This window comes from Oryx dammah, unplaced genomic scaffold, assembly GCF_014754425.2.
Source record: "Oryx dammah isolate SB20612 unplaced genomic scaffold, SCBI_Odam_1.1 HiC_scaffold_3, whole genome shotgun sequence".
Lineage (NCBI taxonomy): Eukaryota > Metazoa > Chordata > Mammalia > Artiodactyla > Bovidae > Oryx > Oryx dammah.
The window spans coordinates 112497206-112521319 of record NW_024070187.1 but is presented as its reverse complement, the minus strand read 5'-3'; the positions used below and the strand labels follow the sequence as shown (position 1 = coordinate 112521319).

Below are 24114 nucleotides of genomic sequence, written 5' to 3'. Positions count from 1 at the left end.
CCTGTCTCTACACACCTGTTCCCACACACCTGTCCCCTCACACCTGTCCCCTCATACCTGTCCCCTCATACCTGTCCCCACACACCTGTCCCCACACACCTGTGCTCACATACCGGTACATTTACGCCATGACGCCTTTCTCGAGTGCCCCAGCCCTCCCCTCTCTCCCTGTGTGGCCAGCTCAGCCGGCATGATATTTCTCTCAGGGACCTGGGCTGCCTCAGGACTCCCACGCTCTCTGCAAACCTCAACGTTGGCACTTAACTCTGTGTCTCTGCCAGGTATCCGAACGCCCTGCTGTCTCCGCAAGCATGTGCAAGCGTTCGAGTTTTCCATCTCCTCCTTCAAGATTTGACCTTTGTCTTAGAGAAAAGGAGAAAATCCTTCCTCATAACAGGGTCAGGAAAGCATTCTCCTGCTTTATCTTCTAAGCGTTTTCTGGGTTTGCCTTCTCTGTACAGTGCCCAAACCACTAGGAATGAATGATCTGTAGTGGGCGTGGGCTTCAGTCTCATTTCTTGTCAAGGGCATCACCAACTTCCTTGCCACCATTTAAAACATGCCACCCCTTCCCCCATCAACCACGGGCCTGAGGTTTCTGTACATTATTTACATCTGTCTCCAGGCACTGGTTCAGCCGCATCGGTCAACTTGTCTTTCCAAATGCCAGTCGCTGTGATAATTCTGGGTATTTCCAGTGAAGCAAGGCACCCGCTTTGCCCTTCAGGGCTGCTGGGCCTTCTTTGGCTGTTCTTGGTCCCTTGCTCCTTGACTGGCTGTTCAGTTGCTCAGTCGTGTCTACCTCTGCAACTGCAGCACGTGTTCATCCCCACATCGGCTGATTAAGTTCAAACAAAACAAAACGACCCCGAACCTCTTGGTGTTTAATGCAGAAGTACCTTGTCTCCAGATGCATTTGAAAAGAATTGGCTTCTTTGCTAAACTGATTTCCCCCATCAACACGGTATAGTCTTCCTTCACTGGCATCTTCTTAAGTGTGTTTCAATAACATTCAATAATTTGTCCATAAAAAACATGTCCTGAGGACAAGGCAGACATCTTTTTCATCTTCCTATTTCCACATATTCTAAATTGTGTACCTCTAACTACTTCAAGGGGGGTTGTTAAGTTAATTTGGGGACTTAAAACCTTAATGGCAGAATGTCTAGCAACAGAAAGTAGGCTGAAGCCGAGGTAGAAAGGGTTTGATGGGCGTTCCTTCTCCTAGCCCCTCTAATAGTATCAAAATGTCATTCACTGGGTCATCGGCCCATCCACGATACCAAACATCTTTCACACTTTACAGCTTGCAAAGCATCTCCAAGCTCACAGTATCCAACCCTCCAACATCAGAATCTATCAGGTGAGAGCCCAGGAGTATTTTAAAGCAGATGCGTTTCCCCCTTGACATCTTCTGTCCGTGGTCCATCCCTCCCAGGAGGCCGAGTGCTCCCCTTGGAGGATCAGGGGCAAGGAGTCAGTGTCTGCTTCATGGCCACGATGGATGTGTGCTCATATTTGCCGTCTTGCTCTATGTACCTCCTTGCTGCGTCACGCACTTATGTCTTTTGCCTCATGGTGGTTCATGGGGACAGGTGTGTAGAGACAGCTGTGTGGGGACAAGTGTGTAGGGACTTGCATTTCCCTTCTCCAGCAAAGTGAGCAATAAACTTCCTGATCCCTTTCAAAGAAAGATTCTTTAAAGTTTCTAAAAAAATATTCTTCAACTTACGTTTTCCCAACTACCAAAATAAGGAATGAGGCGTGGCTTTGGCTTCTGTCAATGTCTGGACAGGAGTCCAGAAGCTTCTTTTCCACACTCATCTTCCTCCCGTGACTTTCCCAACATAAGGCATGCATGCTGAGTCTCTAAAGTCGTGTCCGACTCTTTTCAACTCCGTGGACTGTAGCCTGCCAGGCTCTCCTGTCCATGGGATTCTCCAGGCAAGAATACTGGAGTGGATAGCCATGCCCTCCTCCAGGGGATCTTCCTGACCCAGGGATCGAACCCGGGTCTCATGTCTCCTGCATTGGCAGGCGGTTCTTTACCTCTAGCATCACCTGGCAGGCCCAACATACATCACAGTCCTTATTAATATTGACCAGATTTTGGATGACAGATTTTTCTTTCCAAAAAATAGATTTTTGACATGTGCACTTGGCTGCTACCCAGGTCACAGCATCTATTGAAGCTGAACCTGCCGTTTACCTGCCTCAGTCCTGCCCCTGTGTTTCTATGCCAGACCTTCTCTGACTTCAACACCCCTGAGCTCAACGCAACCCTCTGCTGCCAGAATACCTTTTCTGGCATTTTCCTTTCAAGACAGATGCCTGGCCCTCTAAGCCAGATGCCTCTGTATTCCCTAAAGCTACAAATGACAGCTGAGGTGCAGATAAAATCCTGAGATCACAGCTTTTCGGTCCTTATCTGCAGACCCTGAAATCCATTCTATTATTTTGAAATGTAATATTAGAAAGCATGTCTGTAATGGCCTGCTTCTTATTCTTTCATAAAGAGCTTTTCTTTCTTGAGAAAAATGACATTTTACCCTCATAATTAAAGAAAACAAGGCAGAATGTGAGGTAGGCTTAACAGGCACTTTTTAAAGTTTCATTTAAGAACTCGCCCTCTCCACCCACCACAGCCTCATCTCTGATCGCTGTTTCCGGTCCTGTCGCTCTGAATTTTTATTTGAAAACACCTGCGGCTCTCAGGCTGGCCCTCTCTCCCCTCCCCTGTCTGGCATCTTCCTTCTTTTCTTTCTTAAAGCCTCTTCCTTCTTGTGACCCTTTTGTCTCGAGCCTCTTCATTGGTGAGAACCCCCGAGTCGGATTCCCTACTCTTTAGGGCCTCTGAAATGCCCTTCGCCGGTCACTGAAATTCTGGGATCTTACAGGTGTTCCTCAACCTCCTCACCCCCGTCCCACTTCTTCCTCCTTTCCAGGAGGTGCATCTCATCACGGTCCTTTGTCTTAAGGGTCCCCCTTCCATCCACAGTGGCCGCCCTACGGGGACTGCGCACTGCAGGGAATCAACACCCCACAACGGCCCCCACGCCCCTTCCTGCGTTACAGGCTGTGTGAGCACCAGGGTTCGGGGTGTCGGTGGGGCCGCGGGCGGGAGCCGCGTGCCTTGGCCGAGACGCCCAACCAGCAGGGCTTTTGATGGGGGGCTTCCCAACCTCTTGCTGGCGGGCAGGACTGCGCTGGCTCCTGAACTTTCTGCCGAGTGGGAGCTCACGGGTCCTAGCTTAGTCTCCGCCTCTGGCAGTTTATCTCCGCTCCGTCTTCCTAGTCAGTTTAGCGAGAAGTTGAGCAAGCTGGGGCAGGGACGGACACTGCTTTGTCCGAGAAATCAGTGCCGTGGTCTAGAGATGCCCCTGCCCTGGTTTTATTTTTATTAAATAAAATAACTTTTATTTGACTAAAACCCCAACCAGGTTTGATCTTTTTGGCCACACAGTGCGGCATGAGGGATCTTAGTTCCCTGACCAGGAGTTGAACCCGCGCCCTCTGTGTTGTAGGCGTGGAATCTTAACCACCAGGGAAGTCCCAACCATCCAGGTTTTAGCACAAGATCACCCTCCTCGCCTTGGTGGAAGTGCCAGTGCCTGGGCGGAGCAAGGACACCTTCCTGGAATCTTCACCTTCCACACAGAGGCCAGAAAAAGGACGGGTCAACTCAGAGGCCAGAAACCCCAGTGACATCACACACACTGCTGAAGACCCTTAGAAATGACTGTGCTGGACTCACGTGGGCCCTCGCTCTAGGGAGAAAAGACATGTATTTCTTTGCCTGACAACCACATTTTGTTAAAAGTATCGCAGGACTTTGGAGGACATATAACTGCTGATTTATGTGGGACAAATAACTATTTAATTGCTGTCTAATTACATGGCAATTAGAATTCCTATCGTGGCCGTGTCCTTAGGTATCTATTTATGGGCTGCGTGAGGCTGCTACAGCGCCCGCAGCCATTAAGAACACCAGGAACTGCGGAGCGGGCAGGGCTGCCGGCTACAGAGCATAATTACCCACGTAATGATTCTCCTATACCCGAGTAATTACAGGCTGGTATCATTTGTGTATTACCATTTATTCACACACCTAATCACAGACTCCTTTCACTAACTGGGACCTGGCCCAGGAAGCGCTGATCAATTTTTTAAAAATAACATAAAAGTCATCTGATGAGAGGCTTGGCTATCGGGCTCCCTTGTGTTCACAAGGGGGGGTCGGCTGACGTCTGCAGGGAGGGAGCTGGGAATCCAGACCTGACACTAGGTTCATGGTGGCAAAGCCCACCCGGTCCAACCGTGGCCCAAGAGACAGAAGGACACTGCCCTGGGCATGGCGTCCACTTGGGTGGGCTCTTCGCTGCTGCGTGGGGCTGTGGCCTCTGCCTGGTGCCCCTCTGCAGGTCGTGGCCCTCGTCGCCCTCTGGCCCAGCACATGAGACACACCCCATTTTAGGACTGCCCATCTCCATGCCTGTTGGCTCTCTTGGGCTTTGAGGCTTGCCATGGCCGGGGCCTCGAGGGGCTTTATTGTTTCCAGTACGGCATGGTGTTGAATTCTGAGCCAGAATTGGGGGTCACTGTGTACCCACCAAACCAGGATGGAGGGACAGGCCTCACAGAGCTCAGACCCAAAATCCCATTTATAAAAGCAATCATTTCTCAGGGTGGGATGTTCTGAGAGATGCAGACGAGCAATATCAAAGGTATTTTCCCCTGAGAATTTCAATCCCATTTTTTACAGGTCTATCCAGCATCTCCTAAATGGCCAGCTCGAAGCAACTGAGGGGGTGACCCAAAAACCTCAGGAACAGGGTAACCAGAAAGAGGGGCCAAGTCCTTGGCAGTTGATACACCTGTTAGTGCAATTAACAAAGCTCAGCCTTGAACCAGGCATCCCAGGCTGCCCCCCGTATTGTGAGGAGGAGTTGCTGTCTCCCACCACCGCCAGCCCCACGCCCCAGCCCTGCTCATCAGCCCATTCGTGTTCGTGCTACATTCGACACACCCCAGGCTTTGCGAACCAACCCCAGAACTCACTCTCTCTGTCCATCCCATCCCGCCTTTCACAGCCAGCCTCCCTGTGCCCCTGGCGCCAGAGCTGACGTGTACATTCTAGTCAGTCCCCAGGGGCCTGTGACGTGGTCGTCCTGGACAGGCCTGGGGGCAAAGATGGGTAAGACATGGTGTAGGCCTGGAGGAGCCTTCGCCAGCCTGGGGAAGATGGCTGAGATGCTACCCCGACGACGAGCTCTGAGCAGGCAGTGGGCTGTGAGTGTGAGTAGGAAGGAACAGGCATTAACTGAGCACCTCCTATGCACCTGGCTGGGTGCCGGGCCCTTCCCGAGCTTTACCATAGTCTTCCCTTCCTGTGCAGAGAACAACGGGCCCCATTGAGGACACAGGGTCTCGAGAGGCCAGTGGCTGCCAAAATTTACCCCACAGCAATGAGAGGAGGGGAAGGGACCAGTGACAGGTAGATTATCAATGCCCTTAGTTCTGGTCTGGGTTCAGGGCCTGCTGACATGAGGATCCCCCCCAGCTCCTCACCCAAAGCCCCCAAGCTCCACTGGGGTCCACATCTGGAACACGGCAGGTAGGGCTCTTCCACAGGAAGGCAAGCTGGCTGAAAAGTCTAGCTGTGAGGTCTTTCTTTCAAGCTAAAAATATACACTTGCTGCTGTGTTTAAAGAGACAGGAAGAGAGGGTTTGAGGCTTGAAAGAAAAAATCCTCAGAAAAGGAAATGACTTTTTAAACAGTATAGTTAGAAGTGATTCAACAGGAGCAATGTCAGTAAATGCTGGTGGACATGGGCACAAGGCTGTTCTAGCTCCTACCTGCTCTTACAAAACCTCATTTACCTGGCTGGGGACTCAACTTTTTCTCACTGTATTCCACCCTGGGTGGGCTGACCCCGCCTATCAGAGAACACATGACCAGACCTGGCCAATCAGAGCACAAGCTCCCTCTGGCCACACCTACTGCTTCAGGAACAGGTCACACGATCCCAGCCCAGCCAATGAGAGTCTTCCCTGGGATCTGTGCTGAAACTATTTGGAAAAGGACCCCTGCTCCTTCTGAGATCGTGGTGCTACAGATCATATGTGTCTGGGATGGCCAGAGCTCATCTACTCTGCGAAACAGCCAAATTGTGCCTAGGACTGAAGTTTGGCTCCAGGAGAGCAAAGTTAAGAAGTGGGGAGACAGACCTTGAGTCCTAACGTCACTATTAAAGGTCCTGGATCAAGTTGTGCCTGAAGGAAGATCTACCCTTGGTCTTCAAGTTACATAAGCCAATGTGTTGCTCTTCCTGTTTGAGTGACTTCATATTACTTGCAATCAAATTAGTCCTGATGAATACAGCATGGGGGGAGGAGGGGAGGGCAAGTATTTGTCGAAGGAAGACAAGCAGGGCAGAAAACACCAGAAATGGAAGGCCCCTCAAGGGTCATATACAGACAGCTGCCCTGTGACATGCGAGCTGCCACCCCATCACTCCGGCACCCAAGCCTGACACCACGGACCGGCCAGGCCTCCTTCCCGCCACACGAATGTGGCCCCAAGTCCTTCCCATAAAGACTTCCAAGGAGTGACGTAGGTAGGGGGTGATATCCAACTCATGTCTAGTTCAGAGGGAGGTGAAGCAGCTTGTCCCATTCTCCCTGCTAATCTAATCCCTGAAAGTACAGGAGACACTTCCTTCCTTTGATTTAAATCTTCCCTTGTGTCTAACGATTTCTCAGCCACACCTCTTGGATAAGCCACATGACTTGCCGGATTCCTGGAAACCGGAGTATTTGTATATAAGCGGAGGAAGGGCACGACTGTAAATTACAGAACACAACTGCCAAAGCTGGGTGACAGGCAGATACTGAAGATGTGCCTACAAAGCACGTGCCCTGGCCTTTCCTCTGCGGGCCCTCCCTACAGAGCCAGGAGCAGGGTGGACACGGTAAGAGCCCCTGCCCGGGCGGGGTCCAGCTGTGCCATGCCTCCGCACCACCCTGACCCTGAAGAATCACTCCATCTCTCTGAGCTGCCGGCTGCTCACCTGTCTGTGGACGCCTGTGGCTCAGCTCCTGTGTGGCTTCAATGGATAATAGTGTCACCAAAACTGCCCACCCCATGCCCAGCACCCCAGAAAGCACCTTGTGAATCTTCACAGAAATCCCCTGATGACAGCGCCCACTTCACTAGCTGGGCTCAGAGGGGCTCAGGAAAATTTCCCAAGCCCCAGTTCTGCCTGGACCACCTGTGTCTCCACTGCCAGGATGTCAGGGGGCCTCCCTTCCTCTCCCCAGGGCTGCTGTAAATGCCTGCTGCCTGAGACAGCACCAGTACGCCCACCATCACCACCAGCATCCCCACAGACACATGCCTGCTCACTGTCCTCTGTCCCGTCCCCACATTGCAAAGCTCCTTCCATTCCGAGGAGAAGCCCTTGAACCCTCACCCCAATGTCAGTGAGACTAAAAGGATGTGAGGCACCCTGGTGCCCCATGGAACCCCATGGTATTGGCTCTCCACAAGCACAGACATGGTGGTGTTCCTGGTCCCCACCGACTCGGGGGCCTTGGGACCCCAGGACCCTGGGACTCTAGTGCCTGACTTCCCTGTGGTTGCTGTGGCCAATTACTACAGCCTCATGACTTAAAATAACACAGATGTACTGTCTTCAGTTCTGGAGGTGTGAGTCTAGGTGTGAGCAGGGCTGGTTCCTTTTTGGAGGCTCCAGGGGAGAATCCACTCCCAGCCTTTTCCAGCTCCTAGAGGAGCCTGCGGTCCTTGGCTCGTGGCCCCTCCCATCTTCAAAGCCGGCAGCATAACATCTTCCAGTCTCCTGGCTCCCTTCTCTCCTGACTCCCCCCAGCCTTCCCACTCTGTGACCATCTGCTTCCCTTGTTACATCTCCCCCTCTGATCCTCCTGCCTCCTCTTATAAAGATTAGTGTGACAACAGGGATTATCCAGGATAATCGCCCAACCTCAGGATTCTTTGCTTCATCACCTCTGCACAGTCCTCTTGGCTGTGAGAGGTAAGGTATTCACAGGTCTGGAGGATTAGGGCGTGGACATCTTTGGGGGTCATGTTTTGACCCTAGCAAGGGGATGGAGAGGTGCCATCTGTCCTAAACACTTTAGGAGAGGAGGGGCTCAGGAGCATGTACGCTGAGCAAGAAGAACATGGGGAAAGGCCTGAGCTGGAAGGGAGTGCCCCTTCTGATGGCCAGCTGGTCAGCAGGAAGGAGCCTCTGGGCATGGGATGAGGCTGGGAGGCAGACAGCCTGGCTTTCACACGAAGAGCAATAGGTCAGCTGCCCCAGCAGAGCTGAGCTCAGGAAGCTGAGGGACGCAGGTCGGAGAGGACTGGAGTCATGAGGCAGCCACTGGGGTGAACCAGGCAAGAGGAAGGGGTAGCTCAGGCGGGGGTGGCAGAGGAGATGGAGACAGGCCCAGGGCACTTACAAACGTCTGCAATGGGTGGGGTGCAGAGGGTAAGGAAGATGGCAGTACTAACGACCACCCTCGGGGTTCTGCTTATGTGCCCGAGGGGATAAAGGGCTGGAGACGACCAGCTGACACATTACAGCAGGAGGCGATTTTGTAGCCTTGGGGTGGAGCCATGGCAGTGGTTTGGGGAGGTGGGGACCCAGTACTGGTGCTAAATAAATGAATAAATAAAAGATCGCAGAAGCTGGAGATGCTCTTGTTTCTCAAGGGCCTCCTTGTTGAGATCGGGTTTCCCTCCCCCAGAAATCACATTCAATTTTAAGCCGCTTTTACCAGGCTATGGCCCGTCAAGCTTCCTAAGAGCCCACACCGCACAAGGACAAACTCTTCGCCTGCGTCTCTTTTCTGAACATTTGTCTTTGAAGGGGAGAGAGACGAAATTCAGGCTGCGGCCAACAGCTGATCAGAAGCAGTTTTTTTAAGCGCGGATTCTTAATGGGGAAGCTAATCAGGGGCACCAAGGGAGCTAGAATGGGGTCTGTGCTCTTCAGGAGGCTCACACCAGTGCCCGCAGCCTGGGGGCAGCATCTCCTCCACCACCAGACTCAGGACACAGCGCCTGACCTTCAGTGCCACGCGGCATGAGTGGGTCCCCCTGGCAGCCCCAGGGCATGAGAGAAATAAACCATCGCCTCCTCTCCCACCCAAAGGACAGCACTGTCCATCATGTCCTGCGTCTTGAGCCAGCCAGGGCTTCCGTCACCGCAATGGAGGCCACATCCAATACAGAGACGCAGGACCACAATGGGCTGGTGGGGAGGTGTCTACACCACCCACGAAGAGAAAGGAGCTTTCCTATTCCCGGGCTCCCTATGGGCAGGCTGGAGGTGCAGCTGAGCAATGCCCCCTCTTTCCGGCCTCCAAGATGGGGGAGAAACAGCAGGGCCAAGGGGGGGAGGCAGGCACTGGATTGAGTGTCTACCCCTTGTCGGCCGACCTGGAGGCCAAGACTCTCAAGGCATCTGAGCTCCATGGGATGGTGATCAGCTGCCTCCCAGGGGCTCTGAGATGTAGCAACGGTGGTTCTGGGCCAGCCAAAGAGGCACACCTTGGTTTGCCCTGAAGGCAGAGCCACCCAAAGACTTTAATTTATCAAGGAAGGCCGGCAGGTCCAGCAAACACCAGGGCCTCCCAGGGCCTGCAGCAATGAAAGAGTAGACTCATGCAACGTGGGCCCCCGAGAGATGTGTCCAAACCCTGCTCACCACCCCATCACCTCGCCTGTGGGCCCCTGTTTTCTCACCTCTAACACAGTGGCCACAATCACTGCTTTGGGGATGCTGCTGTGCCCTTGGGCGACCCTCTGTGGCTCCCAGCCCAGCCCTTCTGCCCCTCACTCCACCAGCCTGGAAGGACAGACACGTGAGCATGGGGAGCAGTGAGTGGACCACCGCAGGTGTGCGTCAGGAGGTCCCTGGAGCCTGCGAACCCGGATGGAGTCCCTGACACACAGGTGGCCAGCCGCCGAGATACACCCGGATGGCCTTTTTGATACGCTCGAGTTGAGTTGTGGTTGTGGCTTTTGGGGTCTTGGACTCTGCATCACCTGCAGAAGAGAGAATAAATCCGGGATCCCTTTCCTTCTCTGTTTATTAGCTCCAGAGGCCAGAGCCCAGGAGGTGTGTTTTCTGAGAAGGCTTTTTTCCTTTTCTCTCCTCTCTCCTGGCAATAATCTACTGGTTTCAGGAGGGCATCATTTTCTACACATTAGCTGGAGATTTGAGGGCTTCACTCGATGTCTGAGATGGAAGCTCAGTGCACCGTCAGGCCCAATTGAGCTATTTTTCTCCTGGACGGGACGGGATACCTGGAGCTCCAGGGAAATGGAGACTATTGCTGATTGGAAGCAAAGGCCTGTTTACCTCTGGTCTACTTCCCCCTGCCCTGCAGGCTCCAAAAGCTGCCTTGTTTTCCCACCAGGCAGGGGCTCCTACTCCTGGTAACTGACCTCTGGGATCAGGCACCAAGCCGGGGCAGGGGGTGACGCCTGGGGACCACAGGGGCTCTCCAGGAGCCTTGACTTTGTTCTCAGACAGCCGAGGGGGTGGGGATGAACACGCCACCCCTCTGGCCTCGTCTTGTAAGCTGAGGCTGACCAGATAACTCTGGAACAGGAAGGAGGTCTGTGAGGCCTGCCCAGGCTGAGGGGCCCCTGAGATCCCCCCACAGAATCAGAACCGCAGAGGGCACACGTGACTATTCTGTACCACGAGCCCTGATCACTGTCTCCCACTCTGGCCTGGCCAACCTGAGGGCATCCTGCGCATCGCCTCTGGATGCCATGGGCATCAGAGGATGCCCATGGATTCAGCCTTCCCATCCTGGGCTCTTCATACGCCCCCTAAGGCCTGCCGCCTCTCCAGGGCCCTCCTGTGTCCCTGTTAATGCACTGCTCAGACCAGAAGGCTGGGGCATCTTCTAAACACAACACATCTCCTGACTGTGTCCTTGTCTTCCCTGTGAACCCGCCCACCTAGCTTCAGCCTCTTTATCACTCAGCTGGACCCCACGCATGTTGGAGCCATGCAGAGGCCCATCAGATGGCTGGATGAGTGAATGGATGGCTGGGTGGACGGATGGGGAATGGATGGCTGGGTGGATGGATGGATGTGGGGGTGGGCGGGTGGGTGAATGGATGGTTGGGTGCCTGGATGAATGCATGGATGGCTGGGTGGATGGATGGGTGGGTGAATAGATGGGTGGGTGGGTGGGTGAATGGATAGATGGGTGGCTGGCTGGATGGGTGGGTGAATGGATGGGTGGGTGGGTGGATGGATGGATGGATGGGTGGGTGGATGGATGGTTGGGTGGGTGGATGGATGGTTGGGTGGGTGGATGGGTGGCTGGGTGGATGGGTGGGTGGGTGGGTGGATGGATGGGTGGGTGGGTGGATGGATGGGTGGGTGGGTGGTTGGGTGGATGGGTGGATGGATGGGTGGGTGGGTGGTTGGGTGGATGGGTGGATGTATGGGTGGGTGGGTGGGTGGATGGATGGGTGGATGGATGGGTGGGTAGATGGATGGGTGGGTGGCTGGATGAATGCATGGATGGGTGAGTGGGTAGGCAGGTAGATGGGTGAAGAGTGGCTCTCCCTCAGCCCACTCGAGTCTCCCCGTCACAGCAAAAGAGCTTTCTTAAAAAACAGGCAAGCCAGCACATCTGATCTCATCCTGAGGACTCCTCCAGTCTCGCCCTTGAGAACAGCCGACTCAGATGCTCCCACGGGGGCCTGGTCCCCCAACGGGCGGCCTGCAGACGTCCTGCCTGGAGAGCGCTCTCTGGACATGACTCGCTTTGCGAGCAAGCAGGAGCACAGGGCACCATGGACGCTCCTGGGGGGCAAGCATCTCCAGGAGACCTGCCCACCTCCCACCCCAGAGAGCCGATGCTGCGGGCACCTAGTCCTCCCCTCCTCCCACTGGTGGAGCACACTCACTCCAAGGGAGCACCTGGTGGCTGCCGAGGGGTTTCTCATGGAGGTGGCAGCCCCCCCGCCGGGCGCAGGTCCAGAGAGGCAGCCTGAGTGTAAGCACTGACCGCAAGGGCGCCACACCCGGGTGCCCACATCCCTGAACTGCGGCAGGCCACAGACACGGGGGTGGCCAGCTCTGCAGCTGCCCAGGACAGGCGCGGGCACCCCTGAGCTTGCCGCCTGAAGCTCAGTGTGATCTCAAGCCCATTTCCTGACAACAAGGAGATGGCGGCCCCCCTAGGTTGATGGGAGGACAGAGCAGGGGTCCAGGCTCAGACCTGACAACGCCATCAGAAAGATGCAGAGTGACGGGGTTGGTCCTCCCAGAGTCCCCACGGCATGGGCATTGTGCCCACAGGCCACGCACTGCCCTGGCTAGGTGGAGGGGCGCCAGCCCCTGGCGCTGTCCAACACACACGCAGCATCCTTGCCACAGGGGCCAGCACTGTGCTACCCTGTGCGTTTCCTGTGACCCCCAGTTACACCCCAGAGAGCCAGGACGGGGAGATACTGGCAAGCGAATCCCCTCAAGCCGGGTCCCCCCCAGCTCTGTGCCTCAGCCCTTTCTGGTCAGATGCTTCTGTGGAACAGGGAGATGCTGGTCAACACTCCAGAAGAAGATTTCAAAACAACAGCCACACAACCCATCTCAGTGAGAGGAGGAATGAAATGAAGGCCTTGATGCTTAGCACAGTCTTTGAAACACTGGCGCATACCTGGGCTTCCAAGCTCCCAGGAAACAACCTCTGACTGTCTGGCATGGAGGTGGGGGTTTGGGGGGTGCAGCAGGCATGCCTTGGGCCTGCTACTCTTAACGTGGGCAGGTCAGACAGAGACCCCCCACCTCGGAGTCCTCTGAGTGACAGCAGGAGGGTCTGCGAACGGCCAAGGCCATGGACGGGACTAACCTCGGCTCCCTGCTGAGGGCAGACCCCCCCCCACCCCGCCCCGCCATGCACTGCGGAGGCCACAATGAAGAAGCAAGACAAGGGAACTGAGGGAGGAGGTCAGCTGCGAGAAGGGGGCGGGGTTCATGCCAGAAAAGGGCGGAGCCTCCACAGCAGGGAGGGGCGGGGCCTACATATAGGTGGGCGGGGCATGCATTCCAGGATGGGCGGCGTCTCTACAGCGGAAAGGGTCTCTATAATAGCGAGGGGGCTCAGAGTTGGAGACCAGGTTTGGAACAAAACCCCAAGTATTTGAGGAGAGATAGAGACAGAGGCTGGAGAAGGACCTGACGACCCACTCCAGTATTCTTGCCTGGGAAAGCCCGTGGACAGAGAAGCCTGGCCGGCTACAGTCCTTGGGGTCGCAAAGAGTCGGACATGACCTAAGGCACCGAAGCCACAAAACAACTGCTAACAAGAGACAGAGGCAGAGATGGAGAGACAGAGCGTGCCTGTTACCGGTCCTACACGTGTGGCCTTAGAGAAGACCCTGGACCTGTTGGTTCCTTCTCCTGTGAGATGCTGTACAAGCCCTGATTTACAGGGGGATGCAGAGATCAGAGGTAGCCTACCTAAGACTCCTAATACGAGGCCTGCTACTTTAAGGGCCTTCGGAACTCATGCCGTTCTTCAGGACGACCAGTCTCTTCCCAGCCACGGTTTGTACTCAAAAGAGAGATTTGTGGCCTGATTCATTTCCATCCTGAGTGCTTGGCCCGTGGCAGTTTCTCAGGATGTCTGGAGTGAGTGAGCAGAATGAACAAGTAGTTGAATTGATGGTGATCTTGTGCTTCCCAAATGAGGAGCCAAGGCCCCAAGAGGGTACCTGCTGGTGGCTGGGCCAGGGGTCCTGAGGCTTAAAACTGGAGCCTTCTCCTGGGTCATCAGGTTAACAGAGATTTTTTTTGTTGAAAGTGTGTGTCTCTGTGTGTGATTTTAGCATTCAAACCAGCACTGATACATCATGAAGTAAAGTGAAAATTCACATGAATTTTTAATATAAACCATGACACTTGAAAGCAATTCCGTGTCCCGGCCAGCTCCCCTTGGGCTGTGATTGCACACCCTCTCGCCCTGCCAAGGGGTTTTCCGGGCCGAGTCAGAAACACGCTCTAGTCCAAAGCTAAATCAGGAATTCAGACAGCACAGAAGGCATACGGGAACACTGAGGGGTCCTCAGGGCCCCCGGGGTCTCGGGTCATGCCATGACAATGGTAGAATGTCGTGCCCATGGGTATCAAGGCGGGAGCTCTGGTTATACTACAAGCAAGACAAAAATAAAAGGATATTCATTTTGTAAGACAGGTTGCAAAGTGGTCTCTTAAGGAGCTATAAAGTGCTGCTTAGTCTGTAATTGTTGCTAAATGGACTCCTAATAGCATTCACGTCTTCCTGCAAAGCCTATCCATTGCTGGTAACTGCAGAGGTAGACCCTCCACTCACGCTCATGCAGGCGCCCCTGGAAATAAAGGACCTGATCTTTTCCCAGATCAGACTGACGCTGGGGTAACCTCTTGCACCGGAAGGGCTCACTTTGGGCCCTGTTCTTATTCCTCCCACAGAAATGCAGCAGGAAGAGAGGTTCGGTCTCCCAGGGCTCCACCAGAGCCTCAAAGGTTCAAGAAGGTTTGCACTGTCTGTCCAGCTCACCTCCCTATCCCAGGGCCCAGCAAGGTGTTTAATCTGCATCTGATATCTACACCATGCAGCAGGTACTTAAACTACATCTGGTATCTGTACCGCTTAGTAGGTGCTTCATCTGAATCTGATATCTATAAGATTGAACCAAGGGTTCTCACTCTCCAGAAGCAAGCTTGTCGCCTGGCGCATAGTAGGACCTCAACCCACATCTGCTGAATGGATGGGGGTTGGTATTGAGATGGAACATGGAGACCTGGTGGAACCTGCCCCCTGTGGAGGAGAAGCCAGCACACGCGGTGGACAGAGCAGAGTCTGGGCTCTGCCCATGGGGATCTCACTCCCCACCTGCTGCTCCTCCGCGGGAGAAGCCCAGGAGAGTCCAGAATCCTGGAGCTGGGAGGGGCTTTGGAGAACCCCTAGTGCAACCTCTTCATCTTACAGAGGGGGAAACTGAGGCCTGGAGGAGAAATGGGATCTTCCAGAGTCACTCAGCTCAGCCGTGGTCAGATAGGGTCTGGTCCAGCCACCACACATTACTGACAGCCCCACCTCCAGCAAAGCGGGCTGGGCTGGGCTGGGCTGTGCTTGTACCGACATGGGGACCCCTATCTGCTCCCTGGAACTTTGCTGCAGGGTGCCCGGTGAGCTCGAGGGTATGATAGAGCATGCTCTGGCATCCAGCAGAACTGGATTCGAACCTTGCTCAACGCCAAGTACAGACACAATACGTTCACTGCATTGGTGACAGCTGAGCTACCCCACCAGCGGGGTGACCTGGACAACTCGCCCAGGGCCTGGCATTCTCTGCGTGATTGCCAGGGCGTGGCTGAGGAAGGGGGATGCTGTAGACGACTGAATACACGAATACCATGGTAAGAGGACATTTCTGCTTTTCCTGACGGGGCCCCACCCCAGCCCCAGCCCAGCCCACTGCTCCCATGTTTCCTGAGAATCGGCTGAGCGCTAAGGGCGGTGTGCCGTGTGCCTGGGCTGCTCCCCGACCCCTAGGACCGCCTTTCAGAAGTTCACAGACCAGCACGCGGCCCCCACGTCTCTCCTCCACCCTCACCGATCCCTGTGGCTTCCGGCTCTTCATCTGACATGGTCTCCCATCAGCCTTTTCTGTAACAGCGGCTGCGGTTTTCTGCTTCCCGTATTTCTTGAGAATCAGCTGAGCGCTAAGGCTGTGCATTTAAAACACACGGTGACATCACAGGTGGCAGACACTGGGAAGGGGACGCCTTTGGGAATTGCCCGTCACTATGTACCTTGAGTGGCAGTAGAATGAGCGAGGTGCTTTCTGCATTCGCTTGTCGCGTCCTCCCTTGGTCATCACCCCATTAAGAGGTGAGACACATGGGGACCTCCCAGATGTCCCCTGGCTGGGGGGTCATGTCAGAGCTGGAATGAGGACAGGGGTCCCCAGCTTAGGTGTGGCTCCCTGGACCTCCTCGAATTCAGGGGGCCCCAGGCAACCCCAGGAAGGGCCCAGCACACCACGGGCCCTCCACAGGTGCTCTCCCAGGTGCAGGGGGAATCCGGGGATCAGAAAAAACTACGAGGCAATGGCATCCGTCCGGCAGGACCAGCTGCTCGTGACGCTGGCTCACTCACTCACTCATTCCTTCAGCATCAGCTGAGCGCTTGGGCAGGGCACAGGTCTACCCCCAGCGGCATTTCCAGGCTAAATCCTCAAATACCCTCTCAAGGGCATCGCCGATCAGTGTTCTCCTTTTCTCTAAAGATGCAAACTTCTCCCTGCCTGCACCCCTGTCCAGATGTTGTCTGCAGAGGAGGCTCTGTTTCGTGCCCCAGTTGGAGCCCTCCACCACCACCCTCCATCTGCCCGAGCCCCCGGGGGACCAGCATGGATGCCTCACTCCTGGTGCCCTTGGCCTGCTCGGATGCCCTATCTGAAGCCGCCTTGCTGAGTTCTCGCCCATCATCTCATTAACGCCCACCCCACCGCCTTTGCCCTGGCGGCTGCTGCACCCAGGGCCAGGGTCTGCTGTCCTTCCTGCTGTAGGCCTGGCCCAACATGAAGCCTTCCCTGGCCTCCCGGCCTCGGCGACACCCTGCTCCATGTCTGCACTGTTGCCTCTGCGTGTCTCGTTTCCAAAGGTGGACACAGCCTTTGGGGCCAGCCCTGGAGCCATGGTCACACCCCAGCTGGTGGGGCACAGTGGGTTCTCCTCTCACAGGGGCCACGAAGAGCAGCTTGGGGATGGCTTCAGGGCCAGGCTGGCCAGACAGACAGAACTTAGGGGATGCAAAGGAGAGGAGGGGCGTGACCTCCTGTGTCCACTGCTGCCTAGAGGTGGACGGGGCTCTCCAGCCTGGGTCAGCACCAGCCCCCAAGAGCCTTCCTTGGCCTCACCTCTGAATCACAGTGACCCCAGGAAGAAAGAAGACAGCAGGCAGGAGGCAGGGTGTCTGTCCTTGCCCATCCCAGCACTCAGCTCTCGTGGTCGATGAAGGGCCTCCATGCTCCACACGCTGTTGTGTCCAGGCCTAGGCTGGGGTGCTGCCTGGGCGTATCCCTCACTGACCACCACCCCCAAAGAGAGCCCTGCGGCTCAGAGGGTGGGGGCGGCACTCAGGAAAGGCGAGCTGCTCACAGCAGAATGAGGGTTTGATTCCAGCTGTCTTCTTACCAAGCTGGCTGGAGTCGGACACGGGATGAAGACCGCTCGGGGGCAGGTGGGGCTGAGCTGTGGACGCTGTGAGTGAGGCGGTGGTAGTGGGTGGGGGCCTTTCCCTCCCACTCACTGTCATTTCTCCACGAAGGAAACTCCCAGCTTTGGACCCGGGTGAGGCTGGGGTCAAACCCAGGTCTCCCACCACCAGCTGTGTGATGATCTGGTGGTAGCCTCACCTTCCTAGGCCTCAGTTTTCTGCCCTGGAAAATGGGATCTAACCCCTCCTTTCCAGGAACAGAGTGAGGCTGTGCATGTGAAGACACCAGGCAGGGTCTAGGGAGACTCAGGCACTGGTGAAACCAACCCCCTGCCTTTCTCTTCTCAGTCCCGAGCCCCCTTCAGGCACCAGCGTCCCCATGGATGTGCCCCCTCCCCCCAGCAGCCCTCCCCACCTCCGCATTCCAATTCTGTCCATCAGGAAACCTTTACAGCAGTAAAAGTCAAGGAAAGGGGAGGGGGGACGACCTACAGAAAGCTGACATCTCATTAAAAGATGCTACCAAGTTGACCTGGACACCCCCAGCAAACGGCTATGCACACCCGTTCCCATGTTCCGTATAAACCCTGTAAAGGGGCCTTGATCCCTGCAGAACCTGCCAAGTGTACGCACACACCGGCTCCTCTGGGCCCAATAACCCACCATCAGTTTAACCATCACACCCTCCAGTGCCCTCCGCATGGAGCCCTCTGGCATCTGTGACTCCCTTCCTGGGATGTCCTCAGCCTACACAGGCCTTCCCAGGCTTCACGCTGCTCCGCCCTGTCCATTAAAGTCACCGTCAGAGCATCTGTCTGTGCCTGTGAGCCGCCCTCGTGCGAGCAAGTATCACGCTGTGTTCTAATCCCCAGTTTGGGGTTACACCCCATTCCCCAGGAGGTGCCTGGCCTGTCCAGGTCCCTCTCTGTGACACGGATCTGTTTCTCTGGAGGGAGTCAAGCGTGCAGGACAGCTGGGGGCACATCCGCGGAGCTTCCTCTGACTCATTCTGGGGTCCCAAGGGGACCAGGAGGCAACCCTGGCTTTGCAAAAGCCCAAGTTCGCTTAGAACTTGGCACGAGTGGCAGTACCTGGAAATGGCCAAGTTCCCTGACCCGCAACCAGGCAGAGAGCAGAGTCAGGAGGCTCTCTCAGACCAAGAAAACAGAGTAAAGTTCAGACGGAAAACCAAATCAACAACAACAACAAAAAGACAGGAGATCAGACTGCTTTTCACTGCTTTGCCAGGACTCCAGGCCAGAAAGACTCTTTCTCCCCTCTAGAGCAGCCACTACACCCCCCAACCCCAACTCTGCCTGGATGGAGGCTGGCCCAGGGCAGGGCCAGACACAGACACCAGGACAACCTTCCCTGCCCCCAGGCCCAGCGCGGTTTTAAACCTCTTTGTCCAAATGAACTCAGGCGGAAGAGCGATGGGAGACACAGAGAGCTGGGAGGTAGACCCCTCACCTGCCTTCAGGGCCCCAGAGGAGCAAGGTGACACCAGGCCCCCACCACCACCCAGAGAGGTGGCGGGCGCGGCGCCTACCTTCCTCTTGTTGGTCGGGCAGATGTAGAAGTTGTCGATGACGGTGGTGACTCCAGGCTGGAGGGTGAGCTTGGTGTAGGACGTCCCGAAGTCCGACGACCTGGGGGGGACAGGACGACAGCTGTCAGCAATGGGTCCCCGCCACGCCTGTGTGTACTGATGGTGTCCGGCACAGGCTGTGTGCCAGGGGTCTCTGGGATACCCAGGGCGTGCCCAGTGCTGTCTTCCAGTGAGCCGCCTGCCCCGGGCATTCCACAGTGCCCCACCTGTCCACGGTCTCTGCAAGTTCTACCGTAGCTACATCACTCTCGTTAGGAAGGGTCTCGCAGGTCCTGGCCACGTTATTTTGACTCCTCAGAAAACCCTGACAGCTTATGTCCCCATGTCCATCTTGCAGAGGGCCAGAGGGGAGCTGTTCCTGCCTGAAATCACTCCGCTAACAGGTGGCCAACCCAGGACGTGCATACTAGCCCGCCCATGAACAGCTGGCGCCCTGTTTGTTCTACAGAAGGTCCCTGCCACCCTGAGTCCTATCTGCTTGTCCATTTCCCTTTCCGGACCGTGAGTTCCTCCAGGAAGCTGCACCCTCCTCGTTGACCACGTGCACCCCCAGGGGCCCTGGGAATCAGACCCCTGTCCTCGAGCCAGCTGGTGGGTGTCCGCACCCGCTCTACTCAGCAGGGCCTGGGGGCCAGTCCCTCCTGCCCAGGGGCCCACGTTTCTGTCGGTAGGGCAAGAGCTGCGGGAAGGAACCTCCGAGCTCTAGCCTCCACCCAGAGCAGCCACAGCAGCGGAAGAGATATAGGCATCAAGGGCGATTTCACAGCAGCCAGCACATCGGGACACGGAATTAATCCCATGTCAAAGCTCAGCACCCTCGGCTGAGCTCAGCGGAGGGACCCTGGGCCCAGTGCTCCTTGGGACCAGCTAGTTAAAAAGTGCAGTGACCGCAGAGCCGGAGGCACAGTCCAACCCAGGTGACACTTTCCACCCCCTCCCTAAACCAACATGTGGAGTCCCAGAGGCCTCAGTTTCTCCCAGAGCATCCGGTCTTCTGACAGGTCAGGAAGATCACCCTGAGGTGGGGACATGGACAGGAGCGGGCAGCAAGGGCTGCTGAGGCCCGCTGAGCTGGTGCCCCTTGGACCTGTCCTTCTGATCACCACTGAGACAGGCTTGGACGGAGCTGAACTCCAGGGCCGAGGGCGGCCAATCTCAGCTATTGACGGGGCCTGTGTGGGGCCTGGGCTGCAGGTGGCCGGGGCAGCCCCTTGCCCTCTCTGGACCCATCGAAGGGCTGGGTCGGGCTGTGAATCTCAGGCTCCCCCAGTGTGGCCGGGGAGAGGCCTGGAGCTGCCCAGGGGGAGTGCCCCACCCCACGGGCAGTGCTATAGCTGCACCCCATCATAGTACATCCTCACCTTTCTACGGGGATGTGCTTCCTCCCTGCCTCTTCCCTAAGCCTGCCCTTTCCCTGAGGCTCCAGAAAGATGGGTCATGTTTATGGCCTTGGTGCTCAGTGGCCCCTTGTCCCCAGAGGTCAGGTCCCTCAAAGGCCTGAGGTCACAAGGTCCATCCCCAGGCCAGGACAGAAAGCAGCCCCTGTGCCCCCCGACTCCCGGGAACGCCAGCAGGAGCTGCCCATCCCCGTCTCCTTCCCCCAACAGGATCCTCTGACTCTCTACCCGCTCCCCTCCCCAGGTGACGGTAGGGAAGCACTTATTCTCAACACCTTGGAGAATTGATTTTCCTCGGGCAAGGAGGAAGCTGGAGGCCCATTACGGGAGGAATCGATTTAAAGACCCAGGAAATTCCAGAACCCCCAGGGAAACAAACAGCTGTGCTTGGAAGCTCTTGCCTGGCAACCTCCAGTCTCTTGATCCCCTCCCCTCTCCCTCCCACCCCCAACAAGCCACCTCTAAGACCTGTGTTAGGCTCTGCCTTCCAGACACTTGGCCGCCTACTCTTCCCTCCATCCAGACACCCCAGCCCAGCTGCCTCCCTTCCCCCATCTGTGGCCACAGCAGCCTGTTCACACCTGCTCACTCAAGGGTACCTGTTGGTGCGAGCCCTCAGCAGGGAGAGAGTGGGACCCAGGCCCTGCAGCCTGGGAATCTCTATTCTATCAGGACCGGGGAGGTGGCTGATAAAAAAGCAAAAACACAGCTCTGTCAAAGGAGACAAGACTGGGAAGAAGCACAGACAGGGTGGGGGACAGAGGGCAGTAAGTGCTGTCTCAGAGCACGGCAGGGAAGACCCCTCAGACACTGGGCTGAGATGGGAGGGAAGGAAGAGAGGGTCCTGCGTGCCAGCTGCAGACACCAAGGACTGCCAGCCACCCCCAGGAGCTCAGAGAGAGGCAAGAAACAGATTTCCCTTAGATCCTCCAGGAGGACCCAACCCTTCCAACACCCAGAACCCAGGCTTCCAGTCTCCAAATTGTGGACAACAGTTTCCACCTAAAGGCAGTATGGTACTTAATATGACAACCCCAGAAGCTAGCACTGTTCCAGGTAGATGGAGGCACAGGTGCAAAGGCCCAAGTACAGGGCCCCCTCTCTCCTCTCCTCTCTGGACAGGGAAGATGGGGTCTGCTCAGAGCAGAGTCCAGCTGTGAAAGCATCAGGAATGCCTCACCCTACAGGACAATGCAATCCATTCCTCAAATGGCTGTTAGCACCAAGTTCCAGGCCGCTTGCCAGGGCCTGGGGACATCAGTTCATTCATTCCTTCACTCTTTCATTTAACTCTTTTCTTTACTTTTGTTCAGTTCTTTTACGCTGTAAGCTTCACACTAGGACTGGGGGTTGAAATTTCTGTATTCAAATCCATTCCCACCCCACATGTTTATCGCATATCTACTATGTGCTAGTCACTTTATCCCCTGGTGAGTAGGACAGACACTGCCCTGCCCTGTGGGGGTGGCAAGCTGGCTGGTGAGACAGAGACAGCAGACAGATGGACACATCTAGAGAACCTTGGGAGACTCTAAGGGGGGGTCATCACCCCGCTCAAGGCCAGGAGCCATGCTCATCCCCGTCTCAGGGCCAGGGGGCATGCTCAGCTCCCATGCCTCCCTCAGTTCAGTTCAGTTCCGTCACTCAGTCGTGTCTGGCTCTTTGTGACCCCATGGACTGCAGCACGCCAGGCTTCCCTGCCCATCACCAACTCCTGGAGCTTACTCAAACTCATGTCCATCGAGTCAGTGATGCCATCCAACTATCTCATCCTCTGACACCCCCTTCTCCTCCCACCTTCAATCTTTCCCAGCAGTAGAGTCTTTTCAAATGAGTCAATTCTTTGCATCAAGTGGCCAAAGTATTGGAGTTTCAGCTTTAGCATCAGTTCTTCCAATGAATATTCAGGACTGATTTCCTTTAGGATGGACTGGCTGGATCTCCTTGCAGTTCAAGGGACTCTCAGGAGTCTTCTCCAACACCACAGTTCGAAAGCATCAATTCTTCACCACCTAGCTTTCTTTATAGTCCAAGTCTCATATACCTGACCACTGGAAAAACCATAGCTTTGACTAGACAGACCTTTGTTGGTAAAGTAATGTCTCTGCTTTTTAATATGCTATCTAGGTTGGTCATAGCTTTTCTTCCAAGGAGCAAGCATCTTTTAATTTCATGGCTGCAGTCACCACCTGTAGTGATTTGGGAGCCCCCCCAAAATAAAGTCTACCACTGTTTCTATTGTTTCCCCAACTATTTGCCATGAAGTGATGGGACCAGATGCCATGATCTTAGTTTTCTAAATGTTGAGTTTTAAGCCAACTTTTACACTTTCCTCTTTCATTTCATCAAGAGGCTCTTTAGTTTCTCTTCACTTTCTGCCATAAGGGTGGTGTCATCTGCATATCTGAGGTTACTGATATTTCTCCCAGCAATCCTTACTGCCCAGCCAATCCACAGACCCCCCATCTTGTCGACTCTTCCTCCTGAATTGTTTACATTTCACCCCAACACCACCAGCACTCCACCCAGGCCCTCTTCATCTCCACTGTCCTTGAGGGGGTCCCAGTGGATGATGGGATCAGAGGAGGAGGCGGCCAGTGCTGACTGGGTGGCAAGGGGGCGGGGCGGTGAATGAATTTCCAGTGGCTGCTGTAACAAATTACCAGAAACTTAGAGACTTATAACAAGACACATCCATTATTAAGCAGCTCAGGAGATCAAAAGTCCAAAATGGTTTTCTGAACTAAAATCAAGGTATCTTGATGCCCTGGAACACCTGCTGGAAGGCTCGGGGTGGGGGCCATCCATTTCTTTGCCTTTTCCAGCTTCCAGAGGCCTCCTGCACTCCTTGGCTCATGGCCCCATCTCCAGATTCAAAGCAAATGCCTCCCGTCTCCACTTCCATAGTCAAATTGCCTTCAGTTATGGTCCCAGTTCTCTCTTACTGCTATGGGATTACACAGGGCTCACACAGATCGTCCAGGATAATCTCCCCACATTCTTTTTCTGTCCAAGCCACTTGGCTTGTGGGATCTTTGTTTTCAGATCAGAGATTGAACTTGGGCCCCTGGCAGTGAAAGTGGCCTAACCACTGGGCCACCAGGGAACTCCCTCCCTGTCTCTCCATCTTATCACACCTGCAAAGTCCCCTTTGCCATGTGACGTATCCACAGGCTTCAAGGATTAAGATGTGGTATCTCTGAGGATTCCTGGAGGAGGAAATGGCAACCCACTCCAGTATTCTTGCCTGGGAAATCCCATGGACAGAGGAGCCCGGTGGGCCTCAGTCCATGGGACGGCAAAGAGTCAGATGCGATTGAGCACACACAGAAACAGCAACAATCTTGGGAGGTATTACTTCTCCTTCCCCGAGTGGGCATTTGAGCCAGGTCTAGGGTTCCATGAGAAGCAGGGTGAGCAGGCGGAGGGGCTACCGAGGATCGCGAGAAAGATGACAGGGCCAGGGATGGAAGAGGTGGACGGACCAGGCGTGAATGGCCCCAGACGCTGCAGAGAGCCTGGGCCTGCCCTGCATTACAGGCACCACTTAGTAGATCAAAAAGAATGCAAAAGATTCCATTATAATGTCATGTTGGTTCCGTACCAAGTCGCTTCAGTCGTGTCCGACTCTTTGCAACCCTATGGACTGTGGCCCGCCAGGCTCCTCCATCCGTGGGATTTCTCAGGCAAAAATACTGCAGTGAGTCACCGTGCCCTCCTCCAGGAGACCTTCCCAACCGAGGGATCGAACCCACGTCTCCTGCGGCTCCCGCACTGTAGGCGGATTCTTCACCGCTGAGCCCCTGGGGAAGCCCCGTACTGGTTGCCTGTTGACATAGTATT

General features: G+C 55.3%; 1 protein-coding gene across 1 annotated transcript in view; it reads right to left on the bottom strand.

The window, feature by feature from the left end:
- The window catches only part of SORCS2 (sortilin related VPS10 domain containing receptor 2), a gene marked incomplete at its 5' end in the record, with an annotated part of 492994 nt that overhangs the window by 178190 nt on the left and 290690 nt on the right, over positions 1-24114 (bottom strand). Inside the window, one exon of the mRNA XM_040237340.1 lies at positions 18815-18914. Coding sequence (XP_040093274.1) covers positions 18815-18914 — 100 coding nt within the window. The remainder of the gene's footprint in view (positions 1-18814; positions 18915-24114) is intronic.